At 38.6% G+C, this 23,993-nt stretch overlaps 1 protein-coding gene across 1 annotated transcript; it reads right to left on the reverse strand.

The window, feature by feature from the left end:
* Nucleotides 1-2,472: 2,472 nt before the first annotated feature.
* On the reverse strand, nt 2,473-4,171 carry LOC133830458 (protein JINGUBANG). The gene has a single exon (XM_062260434.1). The coding sequence runs from the start codon at nt 3,983-3,985 to the stop codon at nt 2,630-2,632; it is 1,356 nt and encodes a 451-aa protein (XP_062116418.1). The 5' UTR covers nt 3,986-4,171; the 3' UTR covers nt 2,473-2,629.
* Nucleotides 4,172-23,993: the final 19,822 nt, after the last annotated feature.

The following is a 23,993-nucleotide window of genomic DNA, read 5'->3' on the forward strand; positions in this document are numbered from 1 at the left end:
TATCCCTTATTTTAATGATTTATCATTGCTTTATTATTTTTAAATGATTTAAATATATTTTCAAAATTCATAAAATAAAATAAATTATTAATTAAAACTTTAAAATAATTTTAACAAGAAAAATTATTTTTAAAATAAATTTAATTAATTAAAAACAAAAAATTAAAAACTAATTAAAATCATATTAATTAACTTTAAATAAACCTAAATTTTAATTTAATTAATGAATAAACACTCATATTTCACCCAATCTCACCATCACCATCTCAGTTCCCCACCCTCTCATTCTCACCCTTATTTTAGTGATATATTTGATTTTAAATTGGTTTATTATTTTTAAATGGTATAAATATATTTTCAGAATTCATAAAATAAAATGTTTGTTTAATTAAAACTTTAAAATAATTTAAAAAGAGATTTAATTAATTAAAAAAATGGAATTAAAAATTAAAAAATAATTAAAATCTTATTAATTGACTTTAAATAAACCTGAATTTTAATTTAATTAATGAACAAAACTCATATTTCACTCAATCTCACCCTCACCATGTCAGTTCCCCACCCTCCCATTCTCCACAACATTTTTTTTTTGTTTCAAAGTTGGATTGATTTGTTAATTAAATTAAAGTTTTAGGCTTATTTAAAGTTAATTAATAAAATTTTAATTAGTTTTTTATTTTTTTAATTAATTAAATTTATTTTTAAAATAATTTTATTTATTAAATTTATTTAAAGTTTTAATTAAATATTTATTTTATTATATAAAATCTGAAAATATATTTAAATTATTCAAAAAAAAAAATAAAACAATTGAAAATAAAATAAATCAATAAATAAGGGGAAATATATGAATATTAAAAATTTAAACGCACGGAGGGTACCAAACTATGTAATTTTTGCAAACAGTGAGCACTGATTGATAATTATAAAAAACAGAGGGTACCAAGTTTATATGTTGATAAAAAAAATAGGGTACCAAATGAGTATTTACCCTATTTAATACTTATATTAATATATATATTTCAATATAATAAAATATCATTTATGTTTAGAAAGATTATCATATTATATATATATTTTAAAAAAAAATCATAAACAATGTTTTGGTTTAATTTGTTAATTAAATATGTTTATGTCAATTTTTTATATATAATATTGTTTATTTATTTAAAATTTATGTGATAATAATATAAATTTAATAAATTTTATAAATAAAACTAAGATTGTAGGTTAATTATATATATCGTATAGATCTTACAATACATAATTAATGAAATTTTATAGCAAGCAAATGAACATGTGCAAATAGATTATTATTATTATTTGCTTCTTAGTTCGTTTTACATCAAAGAGTATATAAATATATATATATATATTAATCATATATATTGAATAAAATCAAAACAATAATTTAATCACAAGATGAAAATATTGTTGTGCCAATCATATTACACACGAGTCCAACCAACATCCATTATTAAGCCAGGTGTTATATTCCTCTTCGATACTTAATGGAATTTCTATTCATTCCTTTGTCATTAAATAATAATTTTTCTATATCGTAAGTTTCTCTTTTACTGATAAAGTTTCATTAAACAATTTAAGGTTGTCCTACCTGCCCCTATAGAAGAAACTTATTATTATTGTTTTTATTATGGAACGATTGCGATATGATATATATTTGTGATTGCATGCATACATTGAAGAAATGTAATTATGAAAAATATAGGGTAGCTTTTACAATTTACAATTTACAATTTACAAATTCAAAAATTATAGTATTATTGCTCACTTTTGTCACCATTGGCATTAAGGCCCACAGTCCAACTAATACTTTAACCCCACATGAAAGGGTGACACTTGTAGAGTCTATATTGACCCTATATATATCCTTATAATAATCTTTATTATTAACATTAGCATTAACATGTATTACTTCATCATATAATTTGATTTTTTTAACCGTGACATTACATGGCTATGCATATTCTATACTATATAGCTATAGGTTGGTAGGAAGATGATGTGTATCCTTCTAGAAGGAATTATCTTTATCCAAATACCTAATCTATCCCACAATTTAACTAACCCTTGTTAAAAAAAAAAAAGTTAGTTGATAGATGTTGTAATATCTTTACAAGATTTCACTCCAATTTTTAGTATAGTATATATTATACACACATATATAATCGTATTTAAATGGTATCCTACAAAGTATAATAAAACGTAAAGGTGCTTTCTTTTCTCTCAAAGAGTCTCATCAAACTTTGTTAGGCAGTTGGCTTTCATTAAACTCACAAGCATTTTCAACTATTTTACAAGTAAAACATCAAAGTCAACGACAATTCATAATCAATCACATTTAAATCAAGACCCAACATGTCATTCAGCTCAATTATCCTCTTAATAAACAATAAATATTACTAAGCAAAAATGAACAAGAAAAGTCAAATTGTTATCAAAGGAAACAAATAAAACAAAATGATAAACTCATATTATCTACACCAAATCGCTTATTACAGAATTTTAATACCGAAAATAATAACGAAACCCTTTTAGAGAACTAGTCCTATTCAATTCGAGCATGGGTTAATAAAGTGTAACTAAACTCACATTCAAGCTATTTAGATTAGAGAAAATCTTGACTGGGAACCATGATTTGCCAGACTTTAACCAGACAGTCCAATCCACCACTGTAAATCACACAAGTTGTATCACCACCAGACGACGTCGTATTACAATCTTCAACAGTGGCACTTAGACACTTGACTGGGCCAGTGTGACCTTCCAAAACCGCCAAACAAGAATAGCTTCTCTCCATACCTCTCCAAACCCTAACCGTTTTATCTGCCGAGCCACTGAACACCAAGTCCTCAACCACCGCCAAGCACAGTATGGCCTTCCCATGCCCTCTGAGGGCCCCCAAAACGACAACATCAATACCCCTATCTTCACTGTCGTCATCGTCGTCGTCACTAAAGATTCTCTCCCAAACGATAATCGACCTGTCGCTCGCACCCGAGTACAGAAACGACCCGTCGTTGCTCAGCGCCAAGGCGTTAATCCCCGAATTGTGCTTCTCCAATGTACAAACCAAAGAGTGTTTCTTGTTCCCCAAGCTTCTCTTCCTCCACGCCTTGATCTTCTTGTCCGCTGAGCCCGTGTAAACGACGCCGTCGTGCGACAGTGCGATGGCGTTTATGGCGTCATCGTGGGCGTTGGTGATCGACTCCAGGCACTTGAAGTCGGTTGTCCGCCATAGCTTCAGTGTCCGGTCCCACGAGACTGAGTAGAGGAACCGGTCGTCCGGTGATAAGGCCAGGGCTGACACCGCGTCCACGTGGTGAACCCACGTGCAGCTCTTGTGGCGGCGAATCTTGACTTGGTTTTTCGGCAGGAGGAGCTTCGCCGCCCGGTCCCCTAACGTCGGGAGCGTGGCTAAGCGCGTGTACTTCATCGCATGGGGTTGTTGGTGGTTGCTCTTGTCGTCTCTATTCTCATCGTTGTCGTTTTCAATCTTCCAAACTCGGATTTTGTGGTCTTGGTGTGCGCTGAAGAGCTTGTCGCCGGAAACGACAAGAGATTTCACCGCACCGTTTCCTGCCAAGACGATGTTATTGTTGTGGTTGTTATTGATGATGTTCCAAGAGCCGATTTCTCGGTCGGAAGAGCCGGTGAAAACGAGCTTCCCGGCGAGTGTGAGGGAAGAAAGGTAGGTGGAATGAGGCTTGAAATCGGAGATTAGGCAAAATTGGTAGTGATTCTGGGGTTTGAAATTTGAAGCGAGGGAAGGAATGGATTGGAGACTCCGCTGAGAAGAGAGAAAACTTGGATACCGAAGATCAGATTGATTTTCACGATCACGATCACTATCACGATCATGATCATCATCCTGATTAGAAATATGATCAGTGATTGGGAATTGATGACGGTGGTGACCACTATTAAAGCTGGTTTGGTGACATTCCATGATGACTATTCCCATATCTTGTGAGGGAAGGGAAAAGGGCAGTTGGTTTAAGAAGTATATATAGAGAAGAGGCGGGAGAGAGCGTAGTGGAAGGAAGGAAGGAAGGAGAGAAAAATGGACGGAAAGTATACTTGGCCAAAAGATGCAGTTGGATCATGGAAAGCAGGTTAGTGTGTGTTGGCAAAAAGTTGTGTTAAAATAGTTGGGCTGATTCATTAAAGTTTATTGGTGGAAAATAAAATAATATTGGCTCATTTGACTCAGAAACTTTTTTACTGTTTATTTTTTAGGTTCATATCATATTATATAATTGTAACTACATAATATAGATATATGTTTAGATATTTTTAAAAAAATTTATATAATATTATCATTATAATATGATGGTCAAACCAGAACAAAATTCATTTTTATTTTAAATCTGGTAAATTTAATACTGAATTTTGTATAAAATCTCCAAATACTTTAATTATTTAATTTTTTATTCAATTACTTTTTAAATAATTAATTAATAAAATTTAAGTAAGAATATTTAGATTATTCATTAAAATTTTAGTAATAAATTTCACAAGAATTAAGTCAAAAGTTTCAAAGGTTTTATTTTGACAACCATATAGTATCTTATAAAAACTTTAAAAATATAAAGTTATTTAAATCAAGAATCTCTTATACACACAATTTTTATATATAATAAAGATACGATGTTTCTAGTTTATTTGAAATTTTAATTATTTAATTAGAAAAAATTAAAATCTACAAAATGTTATATATAAATATATATTATTTAATTAATAACTAGAGTAATTAAAATAAATAACTTCTCATTAAAAAAAACTAAAACGACAAAATAAGAAAAAATATTTATATTTTTGTCTTATTTCACTATTACATATATATATATATATATATATGGATAAATAGAACATGTTAAATAATAAAATAAATAATTAATAAAAAAAATTAAGCACATAAATATTTTTTAGTTATAGTTTTGAAAATATAATTAATAAAGTATTTTAAATACTTTAATATGAAATTTTAAAATATGTGATGAGAAATTATTAATGTTTATTTATTTTTAATTTATTTACTTTATTTAGATAATTTTATTACTTTTTAGTTTTTTAAAATAATTTATTTACCTTATTTAGAAGTGTTTTTCATAATTTCATCATTTGACACATGGTGGTCATTAAAAAAATAATTAGGCCCCTCGAGAGCTAATGAAGTCTTGTGGAACTCACCTAGAGCTCCTCAGAGCGTAGACTCCTACCAGCGCATTATGATCTGTTTCCAGGCGTAGATGTGTTCAAGTTAGGCCACGCCCAGAGGACATCCGTTATGGTCCTCCCATCTTCTTGGTCAGTTAGTCCTTTAGGTCTAGGAGTTTGACCTCGAGACTTGGGGGGAATGCCAGATGTCAATCGCAGCGGCTTTGAACTGGAAGTGACTATCTAACAACTTTTTGTGCCTCGAGTAGTGGTGTCAAGCCTATACACTCGACAATTGGCATGTCCCAATTCGCCGCCTGACATGGGAAACATACAACTTCATTCTGACAGTGTCAGGGGGCGTGTCTCTTGTAAAGTAGTGGGCTGCAACCTACGAATTGGGCCCCGTTCGATATGCTTTGGCCTACCACCTTAATTAGTGCACCCAGAGGTGTTAATTAGCATTAAACTCCCAAATGATTGGGAATATTTCTAATAAATCTCCATTAGGGGAATTAATTGTCCTCAGCCACTATAAATAGGGTTGGAGCTTCCATTCTAAAGGAATTTTATGGCTTTTAGACATTTTATCCCACTTTTGTACTCAGAGCAATATATACGCTGCTTGAGAAAACCTCCATTGAAACTTGCCATCTCAAGCTTCAAGAACACTAATACTAAAACATCGTGGACTAGGTTTATTTTATAACATGAACCACGTAAAATATGTGTCTTTTAGCTACATTTCCTTAAATTCTTGTTTAATTAGTTCATAATGAAAAAAGACAGTCAACATTTTACTGCTTTCATTGACAGCTTGAAGAAAGGTCCCAAGATTCAATCATGGGGACTACTAGAAGAAACGCTCCAGACAACGTTGCTCCTCCCACCGGAGCTGAGGGAGGAGAACCAACCACCTCTACCAGAATACCCAGAGGTGGCCCAGGAGGACTACGATGAAAACACTGATTATGACAGCGAAGACGACGAGTTTTATGAGATTGAATATCCTTAAACCATGGATGTGGAGGAACTGCCAGAGGTGGTGGCTCTCAGAGACCAATTCACCACCCAACAACAGAAAATCGATACCCAGGAGGGGAATATCACCGCCCTACAGAAGATGGTCAACGCCATGAGGGCTACTCTGGTAGCCCAAGGGCTGTGAGTTGACCCTCATGGCGCGATACCACCTAGGCAGCCAGCTAGTGTGCCACATATGCACCCAGTTGGAGTGCCATATGTTGAACCAGTTGGTGTGCCTCCCGAGCACCCTTATGACATGGCGCAAGATCCGCCAGCTGGCGTGCCACCTGCGCACCCTGCTGGAGCTCGAGCCCCGCCTGCACAAAAAGATCATGGCAAGGGCTAAGTTGACGAAGATCCCGCGCAGGGGCAGAAGAGAACTCGTCAGGCTTCCAAGCCCATTCAGGCCCCGAAACGGGCCAAGGACGTGGAAACTGAGGACACCGCTAGGCCGCTAGCATCCACGAAGCCCAGGGCATTTCGCCCAGGCACGCTGCGACAGACCGCGTTAGGCCTAGAGGTGGTGTCCCCCCGACACCTCACCAACCTCAAAGAAACCCTGGCCAAGGGGCCAACAAGAGAATTGTCTCCGCCAATCAATGACAAGGAATCAATAGGAAACCCCGATGACGATGGTCGCCACCAAGCACAACCTGACCTACGAGACGACTTGAATGCTTGCAGGAACAGAGCAGCTCCCGAGGACAATCCTGGGAGACAACAACATCCAGATCTCTGAGATGAACTTAATGCTCGGAGGAGAGAACACCCGACACTGAGTGCCAATCAAAATCGTGATCATCTCTGTGAAAAGTTGGAGAGTTTGAAAAGGATAATGCTGAAGATGGTCTGGAGACAAGGTCATCACTCCGACTCGAAGGATGAAGATGGGGATCCTTGTGCTCCCCACATTGTGGAAGCCCCATTGCCTCGAGGCTTCAAAATGCCAAACATCAATTCGTACAGCGGAGGCACCGATCTAACCAACCATCTCTTGAAGTTCAACAGATTGATGTCGATTCACTGCGTCTCCGAGGTTGCTAAATGCCACGTCTTCCCATTGACTTGGACGGGACAAGCATATGCGTGGTTCAATAAGCACAAGCCATGATCCATTCAGTCCTTGCACCAACTTTCCTTCTTCTTCCGAAGACAACTCTTAGCTGCTCGAAGTTTAATTTTGAGGTCAATGCTTTGGCCAACATAAAGTAGGGACCACTTGAGATCCTTAAAGCCTACATCAAACACTTTAAGGAAGAAAAAGCTAGGATCAAGATGGTCGATGATGGACAACAACTGATGGCCCTACAAGTTGGCATCCGAGCAGATTCCCCACTCTGGGATGACCTCCAGCAAGGAGGATGCCACATGCTCGACGACTTCATACGTCGAGCCCAAGAGTACATCAACTAGGAGGATGCCAAGATTGGAGCATTCGAAGGACCACTCCCTTTTTCCCGCTCCATTGTTCCCAACTATTGTGGCTCCAGGAACCCAGTACTCGCCATATACTCCAGCCCAAAGGAGTGTTGTGAGCGCTACATAGTTCAACCCAGCTGGCTTTAGTGCCATGCCAAATGTTATTTTTAGTGCCGTTCGAAAGGCTATGGAGCAGCCCCCACTGGATAAAAATCTTTTCAGCCTGCATTCAGTGCTGGAACTGTGGCTCCAGCCCAGTCTGCAGCACCCAGTGAGGCCCCCAATGGGAGAAAAAATGCAGGGGAAAAGGCAAGGGCAAAAAGCCCAAGAGAACTAGAACAGCTCCCGACAAGATGTATGCTCCACAATACTCCGAGTACATAAACTTGGTGGATACTTGGGCGAATACTTTCTTGGCCATGGAGCAGCATGTATATTATCGGAAACCGTAGCTGTTATCCCCAAAAATTGGAGTTTGATGACGTGGCAATAGAAGTGACAAGTGGCAATACATAGTCCGTAAATGACACATTAATAGTCTATAAATGTATTGGCTTTTCGGAGTTGTGATAAAGTGATCTGACCGACCTGGTAGAGATTCTGTCAGACCGATAAGGATTTTTGACTGAACAGTCAAGTGTCATGACCGACCAGTCATGTGCTTGTCTGCCCATTCGTGTGCTTGTCTGCCCAGTCATGTGCTTGTCCGACCAGTCATGTGCTTGTCTGCCCAGTCATGTGCTTGTCCGACCAGTGAGGTGTTGGTGCGACCAGTTAAGTGTTTGGCCGACCGGTGGAGTGCATGGCCGACCAGTCCTTTGTTTTGCCCGACCAGTAGAGTATTTTGCTAGACCAGAGGTGTGCTAGAGGAGTGCTTTGCCTACCAGAGGTGCTTGCCTATTTCATCACTAACAACTGTAACCCGAATCATTCTCAACTACCGCGGGAATCTCTCAGATATCCCGGAATAATAGCCATATTTTTGTAATATTAGATTTATTTATATTTTATTAATTATAGTCTGTTGGAAGAACTAGTGACCCGGTAAAAGGGAGATATTTATGTACGATCCATGAGCCTATAAATAAAGGGCTCATGGCATCATTTGGGGGGATTTGAGCTTTTAGACTGAGAAAATCTCTCTCGTTTTCAGATTTTGGGGACTGTTACTTAGGGCATTCTTAGGGCATTTTCTGAGAGAGTTTAGAGAGAGAAACTCTGTATTTTCTACTTGCACTTAAGAAACTCAGTTGGCTCAAGTTCATCTGATCTTAAGTGTAGGATAAATATATCACAACTCCAAGTGGATTAGGCTATTACCAATAAATTGGGGCTGAACCACTATGAAATTATCTATGTCATATTTTTTTCTCTTGAAGGTTTATTGTAGTTTTGACGTCTACTCGTCGTTGGCCAAAATCGTGGTCAACATTTTGGTGCTTTCATTGAGAGCCTGAAGAGAAGAAACACACGACTATCGTATCAAGATGGCGCCCAAGAATACCAGTGTGGCATCCAAAAATTCAGGCACGTCAAAGGAGCCTGCTAGATCAGAAGAGCCTGGACCGTAAAACCCAGAGACTGAGCCCAGGGTGTTTCTCGAGGAGACCACTCCAGAAGTTGAACAACTCCAGGAAGAAATAGGTGCTTTCCAAGAGGAGATGATGCAATTCAATGCTCGACAGGAGTCTTTCGCTGAAGAGATGGCCAAGCAGAGGGCTGTGTTAGAGCAGCAAAGACACGATATGGAGGCCAGAAGCGAAGAGCTTAGACAGCGATAGGAGGAAGTCGACTGGAGACATCGTGAAGCAGCACTTGCTCTAGAAGCAACTACCCAATTGGCCCAAGCCAATGCTCAAGCCGCGGAACAAGCAGCTACCCAGGGAGCAAGAAATAATATTGCTGGTCCGAGGACCACTGACAGAGCTAATTCTCGGGGACCGGACAGAAGCAGGAGTAACCCCCTGGTCGGGAAGATGATGGGGACCGATCCAGAACTGCCTCGACGCAAAGGGAGCACTCTAGAACCCCCTCCAGGAGCCACTGATCAGAAACTTCTAGATCAGGGAGTCACCGATCGAGCAGTAAAAAGACTCCACCCAGGCAGGATCAGACCAAGACTCCTCGAGATAAGAGGACTTCACAATTCAAAGATGGGCATGGTCATGATGAGGCTGATAGTCATCACACTGACCAGTCAAAGGAAAAGGAGGGAAACGACCAACAAGGAGGAAAAGACTACCCGGGGCATACCGAAAGGCCTCCATTGCACCCCGGCCAGCAGCGTAGTGGGAGAGCGCAATTCCCGCGTAGTAAGCCCTCTGAAAAATCGAAAAGTACAGTGTTCGATAGGGCAGGAGAGCATGCTTCCCGGAAGGATCTGAGGGACATTATCACCAACAAGAGGAGGACCGTCCCGGTCGAAGGGCAAAATCTGAACCGCCCTATCAGTCAAGCAGAAATACTTGACGACAGTGCACCAGATGGTAATGCCCGACCAGGCGGTCAAGACCGTGGAACTTCATCAGTTGCACCAGCCATCCAAGCCCAGCTTGACATGCTAACAGCTGTAGTACAAGGTTTGTCAAAATGACCTTCAGGGATAGATGCGATAGACCACCGGAGTGGCAGCCCATTTTGTGCCCGGATTAGAGCAGCCCAGCCGCCAGCAAAATATAAAGCACCAGTTCTGCCAATATATACAGAAAAGGCAGATCCCATCAGACATGTTGGGAAGTTCGAGGACTAGATGGAATTGCTCGGAGTAGGTGACGATTATCGGTGTAAAGTTTTCCCGACTACATTGTCGGATACTGCCCAGGAATGGTATTGGAAGTTTAAGCCAAACTCCATTACCTCTCGGGAAGCATTCAGGAAGGAGTTTTGTAGACAATTCAACATTGTCCGGACTCCACCAGTTTATGCCAACCACTTGGCAGATATCAAACAGGGAAAAGATGAGTCTCTAAAGAATTATATACAGAGATTCATGAGAGAAACCAATAGAGCAACTGCTGTAGGAGATGAGGGGAAGATGGTTGCAATATCCGCTGGGATAACTTATCGGAGCCCTTTGTGGGATAGCATACATAGAAATCCAATTTCAACACTTCAACAATTTCTTGACCGAGCAGACAAGTATATGAAATTGGATGATGCAATCGAGAAAGAGGAGAATGGCATAAACTATCCGGGCGGATCAACTGATCCTCCTAAGGATGGTGGAAAGAAACGTGGAAATAACGGGTCTGACCACCATGAGGAAAAGAAAGAAAAGTAAAGTATAAATGCCAACAGCTCGGTTGTACGAGAAAAATATCAGAGTTGCTAAGCAACAATTGTCTTCACAAGAATAAGGAGTAAACTACTAGCCAGGTACAAGGTTTAGTTGATCAGGTGCAAAGTTTTCCTGGTTGGGAGAGCAGATACAACTTCCCTGGTCAGCTAAGCATATATCACTGGTCAAGTAGGAAACTTTGTTGTTGAGCATGACTAACAACGATGAGTCCCTGGAGTGAATCAAACAAACATGAACAAATGCATGCAAAGTAAATACTACATAGTGGAAAAATGTTTTTGAGAAGAGAAGTCGATTTTCCCCAAGATTGATTGAGAGAAATCAATCTCTCAAAATACTATGAGAGATGCACACAAGTTGTTCGAGTGATTCGGACGTGTGTCCAGGAGGCTGTGCAATGCCCCCGAGCGGCTTGCCCAAACGGATGAAGGAGTCTCGTGTCCGAGCAGCTCAAGGAGCATGCCGAGGGGATGCGCATCCAAGGAGATGCACGCCCGAGCAGTTGGGGTGCATGGCCGAGCGCCTGGAGGGTGCGTCCGAGCAGTTGGCGTCCGCGTCCGAATGGATGGTGCTGCATCTGAGCGGCTTAAGTGAGCGTTCGAGCAGCCAAGGCTGCGTCCGAGCAGTGTGTGGGCTGGTATCCGAGCAGTGGGGCTACGTCCGACCGGGTGTGCGCTGCGTCCGAGCGGGTGGCGTGCGTGTCCGAGCGGGATGGAGCTGCGTCTGAGTGGCTTAGGCGTGCATCCAAGAAAATTGATGGTGAGCATCCGAGCAGCTTGGGGCATGTCCGAGTGTCCGGGCGGTTGGATGGAAATGACCGATCGGCCATATGCATTTATTTTTCCCAACAAGCTATTTCCGAGGAGCTAGGCCTATCAACCAAAAATAGTGACCGATCGGCTATAAGGTTCGAAAAAACAAGTTGAGTTTCAAGGGTTTAATAAACTTCAAGATAACATCAATGATTATCCTATACCTGTGGGCCCAAAAGAACAATGGAAATGAGAAACTAATAACTACCGTTTTCATGAAAGGAAAAGTTCAATCGTGGGTTTAATACAAAAATGAAGGTTACTGACCGGATGGAAGCTTTTGGATGACCTCAAAAACATTTTGCTAGAGAAAAAGTTTATCATACGAGTAAATCGTATAATAAACTTGGGGGGCAAATGTTATCCCCAAAAATTGGAGTTCGATGATGTGGCAATAGAAGTGACAAGTGGCAATACATGGTCCGTAAACGACACATTAATAGTCAATAAATGTATTGGCTTTTCGGAGTTGTGATAAAGTGATCTGACCGACCTGGTAGAGATTCTGTCAGACCGATAAGGATTTTTGACTGACCAGTCAAGTGTCATGACTGACCAGTCATGTGCTTGTCTGCCCAGTCGTGTGCCTGTCTGCCCAGTCATGTGCTTGTCTGCCCAGTCATGTGCTTGTCCGACCAGTGAGGTGTTGGTCCGACCAGTTAAGTGTTTGGTCGACCACTGAAGTATTTGGCCGACTGGTGGAGTGTATGGCCGACTAGTAGAGTGTTTTGCTAGACCAGAGGTGTGCTAGAGGAGTGCTTTGCCTACCAGAGGTGCTTGCCTATTTCATCACTAACAACTTCAACCTGAATCATTCTCAACTACCGCGGGAATCTCTCAGATATCCCGGAATAATAGCCATATTGTTTTAATATTAGATTTATTTATATTTTATTAATTAAAGTCTGTTGGAAGAACTAGTGACCCGGTAAAAGGGATATATTTATGTACGATCCATGAGCCTATAAATAAAGGGCTCATGGCATCATTTGGGGGGATCTGAGCTTTTAGACTGAGAAAATCTCTCTCATTTTGAGATTTTGGGGACTGTTACTTGGGGCATTCTTGGGGCATTTTCTGAGAGAGTTTAGAGAGAGAAACTCTATATTTTCTACTTGCACTTAAGAAACCCAGTTGGCTCAAGTTCATCTGATCTTAAGTGTAGGCTAAATATATCACAACTCCAAGTGGATTAGGCTATTACCAATAAATTGGGGATGAACCACTATAAAATTATCTGTGTCATATTTTTTCTCTTGAAGGTTTATTGTAGTTTTGACGTCTACTCATCGTTGGCCAAAATCATGGTCAACAGCAGCCTATGCGGAGGGATTGGGAGAGAAGATATTCCACTAAGTTTTGTCAGTTCCACAATGATGTGAAGCACCACACCAACGAGTGCATGCAACTTAGGGATGAAATTGAGAGTCTTATTAAACTTGGATACCTCCACCAGTATGCTAGGGGTGGAACACGCCCATCCCAGGCTCCATCCACATGATTGCCTCCTTAGTAGGTGGTTCCTCAGACCTCGAGCCAAGTTCCCATGAACTCGCAGCAGCAGGTAGCCCATGGACCTCCCCCGGTGAATGGGAGAGAAGGGACTATCTCCGAAAGATCCCACTTGGGGGGCACTTCAAGGGGCTCGTAGATTGCTATGCGCAGGCCCTAAACCACGACGACGAAGTGATGGCACTAGCCCAGCTGCCAACATAAATGCTTCGAATGATAGATAAAGTCATCACATTCCCCAAGGACGATGTTCGGAGGGTGCATTTTTCACACCATGATCATCTAGTGCTCGAAAGCCAAATCTCCAACAAGATGGTGGCTCGGATCCTGGTGGATAATGGGAGTTCTATGAACATCCTATTCAAGTCAACCTTCGAGAAGATTGGGTTGGCTGTTAGTGACTTGTCCCTTTGCACCTCCACAATTTATGGGTTCTCGAGGGAAGGTCTCATTCTGATGGGGTAGATCAAGCTGCCAGTGGCACTTGGTGTTGGAAAACCAATCAGAGCACACTGCGAAAAACTCACATGTGGTGGGCCCATTGTTGTTTATGAACAACAGAACAACAACAATAAATTTTTTTCATTAATCATATAAACAGTTTATATGACCAAGAAAACAATCTAGAAACATTATCATACAATACTATTAATCGTGCAACAAACATATATATATAAATATACAATATATTTATATAGAATATATAAACACAAAAAAAAAAAAAACAAGAACATAAACTTTTACCTCTTGAAGCCTATCAAGTGTCCTTGAGTCTTTTTGTATTATTAACGATCTTCCTATTCAAAGCTTTGAGCACTCAAACCACGATCTTCCGGAGTGTTCTCTACACCTCAAGATGTGTGTGGGCACATAGAGAACATGGGTTTGTATTTTAGGAATCACAAGTATTTCTCAACACATGAGAACTTGGATTATGGTATAAGAATGACTAGAATAAAGAAGAAGAAATAGAGAGTTTTTGTCTAACAAAAAACTCTGAGAACTATTCTGAATTGTGTATTGTGTTGTGTCTGATTTCTTTTCTTGTGTATGTTTGTTTTTCTCTTCTTCTTCTATATCATATATATAGAGATTCATATTACCTTATTATTCATAATAATAATAGTAATATAAATATATTATAATAATGATGATATGATTTGATTTTAGGTAAATATCTAACTTACCAAATTTAAAAAAAAAAAAAATTCAAATTATTAAATAATTAAATAAATAAAATGAAAACTATACTGATACAATATCAATACAAGTGGTACACGCATGGCACAATCTTTGGACTGTGTCAAGCGTGTACTGCTATTCCTTTTTCAGGGATTTTACATTTTTCTCTATTTAATTATTTAATTAAAATCAATATCCCACAAAATAAGGTGTTATTCTTTTTAAGAAAAATATGACAACCATATTTCAAAATTTAAATTTAAAATTAAAAATTAAAAATGATGATCATCATTACCATCATCTTTTTTTTTTTTTTGATCAAGAAATGAAAATTATATTGATCAACCAACAGTACAAAACAAAGGCCGGAGAAATCAACTCCCCCTCAACTACAAACTAGAGAAAAAATTGAAGCATCATTTTCTCCCTTAAAGTCAAATTACCATCATCTTTTAAAATTAAATAAATCAAAAACTATTTATGACTTACCAATTTTATTTTCTCCCTCTCAAATAAAATAATTAATTTTAAATTTTAATTAATTTATTGATATATATGAAATTCGAAATTTTATATATTTAAATTAATAAATATACTTTCAAAAATTAATAATTAATTCTAAATTAATTATTCAACCTCAATTATCATATAATTGCATATTTGACCCAAAAAATAAATTTTTTCTAAAATTCCCAAATTACAGTTGTACACTTGTATCAACTCTTACCTTGATATGATGTTGATAGAGCCACCCTGGGGACCTATGGACCTATAATATCAAGTTCCAATAAATATTATTTTATTAATCAAAGCTCTTTGATTAAATAATAATATTTATTAATCTCATGATTACTCCACTAAAAATATGAGATTGAACTCTTGATAATTATATACATATATTAAATGAGTACTTTATTAAGAATAAAGTGTCCATTGATATAATCATTATATACAGCGTTAATCCTCTATTAATAGTTCATAATTAAAAGGGAATAAAATTACTGTTTTACCCTTTAGCTATATCTTGTTCCTAGAGTACCATTGACTTTACCAGTGAAGGTCGTGTCACAACAAGTTTGCGACGTGAGCGCTTATAACCTTTTCAGTTCCAAAAGTCAACCCAATAGGGAACCATCATTCAATATATAAGAAGGTATAGATTCCATATCTGTTAAATTACGTCCCCAGCCATATACATCATTGAGTCCCCAAAATAATTGGTCTTAGCCTGATCATTTTGACAAACCTTAATGCATGAATCAAATGATCAAATGACATATATAGGAGTTCATAGTAACCTCAGGATTAAGATCATCGTGTATATGATCATCGTTTGATGTGTTTGATTAATACTATGAAACTGTGTTTAAACAAGTATTAACAAATGACTTTTGGTCAAGTTCTACATACTCTCAGCATGCAAAGTACATCCACTAAAGTGTCCTACTACACTAGTAACCCGGATCTAGGTCACATGTATTCATAATACTAGTGGACCGTACTACCAGCAATTAATCTAAAGATTCCATAACTTTATTTTACTGCGAACTATTTAAGTTTATTATCTTAATCTCGATCCTCCCATACCAATATGAGAATAAGACCACATAGATAAACTTTGGAATTTTATGATATTCACTTAATATTATCATATAATATCGGACATAGTTTATATATATAATAATTCGATTCAATTATTTATTTCATTTAAAACATTTGTCAACTACAATTGTTTTAAGGGCACTATTCCCAACAATCTCTCACTTGCCCTAAAGCAAATTGAGGCATTTCTTTTAATACGTCAATCATATTCTCCTGACCGATTTTGTCTAACAAAGTCTTTGTAATAGTTTTGTAAGAACCTGTTTTGAAGTTATCTTCAAGATTATTACATCAATTATGTAAAATTGTATTGAATTAAATGATACTTCATTTCATGTGCTTTATCCTCTCATGATTTCTAGTTCTTCTAGAATAGTTGTATCTCCATTGCTTTCGCAATGAGATGCTAGCTGTTTATTCTAGTCTGAAACCCTTTCCAGAATGTCAAAGAACTTAACTAAATCAAATAGTCTATTTAACTGCTCATGGCTATTATATATTAGTTTTTTTTTTGTGGTGAAACACATTAATCTAGAAATGTGTTAGACATTTCAAATTTATATGTGTTAGACATTTTAAATGTGTTAGAATAATGTGTTTCCTCCACAATTATGGAATTTGATTCTGATATCAATCTTTAAAGATTTAATATCAGATCATCCATTGGGATTGTAGGTCTCTGTCTAAATGCACATACAAATAATCTCTATTATATTTAAGATACTCAAAAACTAAGTCCTTATAATTATTCAATGATTCAATCCATAATGGATTGATAATTGCTGACTATTCCCACCATTTAACAAATGTCAATTAAAAAATATAACATTCGATACATTAAATAGTCTATCACTGAGTTGTAGGAATGTTGTCTCATGCCCTATTTTCTAGTAAAATAATAAATGGACATTTATTATTTAGATAATACATCTGCTTTACCGGGAAGGCTAAAAGCCTTTCTTGGATTTTGTAAACTAAAGTATTTAAGCTTCTTATCTATATAAGTTGCTTGAGACAGATCTTGAGGATTGTTCTTTCAATCTCTACAAGATTGAATGTACATAACATTCTTGGCTTTTCTAAATCCAATATTTAGAAATGTTCAGCAAACCATTTCTTTTATATTTACGACATCTCTACATCATTCCCAATGATTAGAACGTTGTCAATATTAAAAATAAGAATCACAACAGAATCTTTCTGGTCGAGATCTTCAAATGATTTTGTCATGTCAGTCATTCTAGTAAAGACTATTTAGACATTCATTTAAATTAATCTCATAATCCATACATAAAGCAGTGGATAAGAGTATGTGAATAGATTCAAGTTTGGTTACAGTAGAAGACATTTATTCAAGTAATAAATTCTTCTTTCTGTTTATAGCCTTTGGCTATTAACCTAACTTTGAAAAGTCTGTACTTTCCTCTGTTCTCCTCTTCCTCTTGAATATCCTGTTTCAAACTGAAGTTGGATGTTCAAGAGTCCAGATGTCATAGAATTTCAAATTCCATTTCTTGATTCATGGTGTTTCAACCATTGTTTTCTGTAAAAACTTTTTCATTTCATATACTAGTATGTGAATGAAGTATAGTTAGATTGTGTTACACACAATTTAACCATCTTTACATTTGTATTGGAGTAGTTACTAACTAACGCTCCCACTACAAAAATACTTTACAGAATCTGTGATATTCTTTAGTTTTATCATTGTTAATTATCAGTAACTCGCTTACTTGCCTTGTAGTCATTATTTATAATACAACTTAACTAGAAAATATAGTGATTGTAATAATCATGCTTCATTAATGTAGCATTTAAAGAGATACAAACTCTTTTGTAATCTTTTATGATTATTAAATTTCTTTACTAAATGACTTCATGGAAAATTTTCAATTTTTTCATTCACATAACCACTTGTGAATACCAACTTCTAAGTCTTTGGTATTGTACAATCAACCATGTATATAGTATAACAAGTGTTAAAATTATAGAAATAATAAAGACGATAATCACTACTCATTATCTATTTAATCTTATCTAATATGATTATATTATATTTCCAAAATACTAATTTTGCTTAGCATTCTAGTTGTATGTGAGTTGGGTTTGAATTCCAAGTACACATGCAAATTACTTGAATTCCAAATTCGAGTTTAGACTTCCTTTTGATCAGATCAAACAAGTCTCTAAGTGACTTTACTTTAAATGTTGCATTAAAATTTTCTATAATTTTTTTTTGCATTTGGTGAAAGTTAAACATATCTAAAATAAATGTCAATCAATATTGACTTACTATTTATTATTTCTTTTAGCTTTGAACATTAAAAGGTTCAACATACATCTCTATGTATTAGCTAAACGATTATGTGATTTTTGAGCCTTTATTAGAAAATGTCTTTTGATTAACTTTAATTAATAGACTATATAAACATGGAGAGAACCATTGAATGGTTGCAATAAAAGACTTTCTTTTGTTTGTTTTATGTGTCTAATTAATTACAAGTCAATCTAAAAAATAATTCACATATATGTTTCACTTAATTGAGATTGGAATAAAAATTCTCTTATTAAATCTATGATTTGTACAATAATAAATAATTCATAATTATCATTTATACTCATTGATGAAATATGTGGAACAAGTATATTTCAAAAAATAACAACTGAATTTATTATTCAAAAGAAATACTAAACTTGTTCATTCATCAAATAAGGAATCTAAAAACATAGTTTCTAGAAAAAATTCTAGAACTACTTTAAAGAACTTAATACAAAGTTGAAAATGAAAAACTAATTTCCATGTCACTTATCTCTTGGTCTACCAATCTGCAATCATTTTCTTGTCTTTTTTTCACATTCTTTTTTTTTCTTGAATAATGCGTTCCTGAAAACAAGGAAAAAATATGGTGGCATATGAATTTGAATCAACTATTCAAATATATTAAAAAGATATGAGCAAATCATATTTAGCCTTTCTTCTTGCAAACTTCTTAAGTGATCAAAAAAATCTCTTTTGATCATCTCCCATATCTCGTATGTGGATATGAGGTTTACATATCTTAATTTAAGATCGTCTCGCATAGTCTTTAGTATGCAATGACGAACCAAATAATCAGATCTCATCCAATTTGAATATTTTTTATGATAATTATAATTAGATAAAGTTGATGGTTCATCTGGAGGCACATCAATGATTGCATCATACACCTTTAGTTCATATAAATTTATGTGTATGTTTTTGTACCGAACATCTAGATTGAAAAGCACTTAGGAAGCCATCACGAGGATTAATTGATTCTTTTTTATCAGGATTAACAAGATTAACCATTGTTGCTGGAAATAAATAAATAAAATATAATGAATTAAAACATATAATAAATATAAGATTTTATTTGGAAAAGTAGATATGATGCATGAATGCAACATAAAAACACATAAAAAATATACTAATCCACGATAAATTAATTTGAAAAGTTAATGGACTGCCTTAGGGTAGGTTAGACTAACCCCAAATTAATTTTGAGACAAATCTCAATTTCATTAGTGAAAACTTAAAAACACATTTTTCTCTTTTGACTTATGAACTACTGCTAGTTTGGTCAAGATGCACTAGTTGTGCTCGAAAGCCTAGATACACTTTGGAGTGTAACCCATTATTTTCAATCAATGACTTAACTCAAGAGTGTGCCTTAGGGACAGCCAAACTTGAAATACATCACTAATTATATTCTCATAAGAGATGTCAACCTTGAGATAAAATAAACATATTCAGAAGCCTTTCCTTAGGGAGGTCGCAAATGGAGGCGACACGAGGCCCTTCCTATGCCTCTTGGTGTTCAACCAATAATGGAGACCATGAGACTTATTGTCATAACTCCCTCTCCCACTCACTATTTTTGAAAAAGTGTGATTTTCATAAAATCAATATTTTTTAATTTAGTTGTAAAAATAAATTTAATTATTTTTACCAAATGATATTCTATTAATTACTAATCTAATTAAGCAAAACCAAAAATTGTGCCCTTAATTCTAATTTTGCTTTAATTAAGAGAATACCATTTTTATTTTAATAAAACATTTTCATTAAAACAACAAATTAAACAACTTTAATTTTAATTTACCATCTTAACTAATCAAGACTAAATTTATTATTATATGTGTGGATGCTCAAAATTCAACACTGGGAAAGAACCCACATCTCATGCCTAAGGTCCCTGCAAGGTCCAAAGCAACCATGTTTGAAGTCCATTTGAACCCTCAAATTAGAGCTCAAATCGACCCTGCTCCAAATAACCCTGCTCCAAATGACCACCGCACGCGCCTCGCATCCCCGCGCGCGCCCGCTGCAGGCCTCGCGCCCAGCGCCTCGCTCCCAACGTCTCGTGTGCAGCGCCTCGCACCCAGCGTCTTGCGTGCAGCGCCTCGCACCCAGTGTCTCGCATGCAGTGCCTCGCACACCTGGGCATAGTGGCCTCGCGCACCCATGTGCAAGGGCCTCACGTACTCATGGTCCCATGGCCCCCTAAGGCGTCTCGCGCCACCAGCCTCGCGCACCTGGACAAAAAGGCCTCGCGCACCCGTGTGCAAGGACCTCACGCACCCATGGTCCCGCGGCCCCCTAAGGCTTCTCGCGCCACTAGCCTCGCACACCTGGGCATAAAGGCCTCGCGCACCCGTGTGCAAGGGCCTCACGCACCCATGGTCCTGCGGCCCCCTAAGGCGTCTCGCGCCACCAGCGTCACCTGGGCATAAAGGCCTCGCGCACCCGTGTGCAAAGGCCTCACGCACCCATGTGCAAGGGCCTCACACCACCATGGTCCCACGGTCCCCCAAGGTGCCACGCACCAACATAACCATCAGATACAAGTACCCGTACGTGTACGGGTGTAGGACAGAAGCGTGACCCTGGCATCTACATCACGCAGGTAGTGGAGGTACAGATTTGTACAGAGAGTGGAAACACTATGTGCACGCCTCTGACCATGTACCAGGTCGACACCATGACCTTCTGCTCCACCACGACTTGTGCCACTACCCAGATAATGTATCTATGTACAGTCTTGTCCCCTGGGACCACAATGTATGAGGAGCCATTAGAGCTCCAGTATAAATAGATCATTACCCCTCCAGAAAAGGGGTTGGAAAATTCATTGTATGCAGAGGCTATTAAGCAATATACATTTTTTACTCCATTGTTGACCTGTGTTTATCCTTCCATAAGTTCATTCTAAGTTGTTATCTAAACATCGCCACACTTACCTTTGAGTTTTCCGATCTAATTTCGTTGACGAGATTTCACTGTCAAAAGTTTGGCGCCGTCTGTGGGAAGAATAAGGATCAAGCCAACGTTCTTCCATCACTTCCAACAAAGAATGATGTTAAGACGTTCAGAATGCCTATGACAAGTACAAGATGATGAGGTTCGCCGGGATGGAGTAGAGTGGAGGGCTTCCAAGAAAGAGCCCCCTCTGCCCAAGCATGGAGGCAGACCGGAGGAACCTCTTCCCCTAAGGGAGGAGAAGAAAGCATCGTCCCCGGCTATCCGGCCCGGCGGAGGTCATTCTGAGCCGCCAGTGCATCAACTTCACCGGCCCCCGGTGGCACCATGCTCAGGCCACCAAGACCCAGGTCCATCGATGCACGGGCTAGGCAAGGGTCCCGGCGTACGCTCGGTAAGTTCCAGCTCAAGGACTTGCTTCTACAAAGATGAGATTCACGAGTTACATAAAAAGACTTGAAGGCTGGAGACCACTATAGAGAACATGCAGGAAGTCTTAAACGACCTACTGCAAGGAAAGTCAAGCATACCCCTTCCTAAGTGTAAAGAGAAGGAGCATGAAAAAGGGGAAAACACTGCCCCCATAGACGATGGGGGAACCCGACTTTCCACCAGTAAAACTCCCCCGACAAGGTCACATGGGGGACCTAGGCCGACGAAACGCCCCCAGGAGCAAATGCGGAAGGAAGATGATGGTCGTAAGAACGAAGCAGAAGTCACCTCAAAAGAAGCGCCCCCCACAGTTCCCCCGAGGAACACAACCAGAGCAAGGGTTCAGTCTGAGGACCCGCGAGACTCCTCAAGCAAAAAGAGGAGAGGACTAGACACCAAAATGTGAAGCCTTCGAGGAAAGATTACCACTGCACTTGGGGGCACAAAGATGACGAAGAATTTGACCGTGATTCGCCCTTCACAAGGGAGATCCAGGCTGATCAAATGCCCGCTGGCTTCAGAGAGCCTCGCGTGACTCCGTACGAGGGTACTACAGACCCAAAATATCACTTAGACTCCTTCAATAACTTGATGAGGTTAAGAGGGGTCAACAACAGAGCAAAGTGCCATTGCTTTGTTGTTGCGCTTAAAGGAGTGGTGTACAAGTGGTTCAAGAGGTTAGGGCCAGGAACAATCAAGTCATGGCAGCAATTCTCTGATGAATTTCTTCAGCAACACCATGCAGCCTGTGATTACGTCATGCCAATTACTAGCCTCGCTAACATAAAACAAGGCTAGAATGAAAGTCTTAAGAACTATATCCATAGGTTCAATATAGAAGCAACAAAGGTGGGAAGTTTAACCAAAGCGGAGCTCAAGATGGTTATTACAGCTGGAGTTCATCCAGGAAGCAAGTTATGGAGTAACATGCTCAAAGGAGAAGTTCCAAGTTTAGACGATTTCTTCGAGAGAGCACAGAAGTACATACGTGTGGAAGAGGGCCATAAGAACTCGCAGGTTGAAGAAAGCGAACCTTCCTTTAGTCGCCCCACTACCGATACATCTGAAGATTCCATATAGAAGGGGCGTCGTGCTAGAGGGGACACAGACCAAGTTTGAGATTGAACCAAGACCATCTAGCCATGAAAGTCCCGACCCGAGGGGAGATCACCTCAAAAATTGCAAAAAGGGTCTCAAAAGTAGACACCTACAAAAAGGGGTCTCAAAAGTAGACGCTTGCAAAAAGGGTATCAAAGTAGATGCTTCCAAAAAGGGTCTCAAAGAAGACGCTTGCAAAAAGGGTCTCAAAGAAGACGCTTGCAAAAATAGTACTATGCCTAATGACGAGAAGGACGCTTCTCGCAAGAAATAATAAGTGCACGCAAAAATATATAAAAGGATAACTAGAACCCAAGGGGTCAATATATCCTTATAGATACGATCAAGGTGCACCAAAGAGAAACCTATCGAACCCCCTTTCGCGTGAGCTCCAAAGGACCTCGAGCATGATAAATACAAAAAAAAAATGAAAAAAAAGAGTCTACAAGAACGCCTAAAGGCCTCCCTATAGACTGGGGGGAAAGTGTGGATACCAAAAATCCACCGTAAAAAAAATCTCCAGTACATGGTTAAAATACAAGGCTAAAGGTCACTTAGTCACATTGTCAGGCTCAGACCTGTAAGTCTTGTGAAACCAGGAGATTGTCCCAAGCGAAGCATCACCTTATGACCCGTGAAGTATTGCCTTGCTAGGCTAAGAGGCCAAGATACGCGTCACGAGAGGGCAGGTGCACGAGGCCCTTGCATAGCGAGGCCCTACTTGTCTTGACGCCGAGAGATGTCAAGGGCACCAGAGCTGTGAATGTAGGAATTCTTCCCTTGTGAATTCCATCCAAGAGAGCCACCCTCGCTATGCGAGGCTCACGGCTAACCTCCCACACACGCTTCAGCACTCGGACACGGGTACCCCGAGGCGCCACCCTCGCTACGCGAAGCTCACGGCTGGCCTCCTACGCGCGTCGTGTCTACGCGAGACATCGCGTCCTGCCTCCAAGTGATCACATGGGGTGCAACCTCGCTAGACTTCCCGTGTCCCGCATGCATAGACGCATGCATCCGAACATAGGTCCTAAAGGGCTGCCTCGCTATGCGAGACACTCTAAGGACCTTGAACCCTCTCGCTATGCAGGGCACTTCGCTAGGCTTCCTGCGTGCACCTTGCCTCGCTTTACGCACTAGCCACGGCACCTGC

Source organism: Humulus lupulus, chromosome 4 (assembly GCF_963169125.1).
Source record: "Humulus lupulus chromosome 4, drHumLupu1.1, whole genome shotgun sequence".
NCBI lineage: Eukaryota > Viridiplantae > Streptophyta > Magnoliopsida > Rosales > Cannabaceae > Humulus > Humulus lupulus.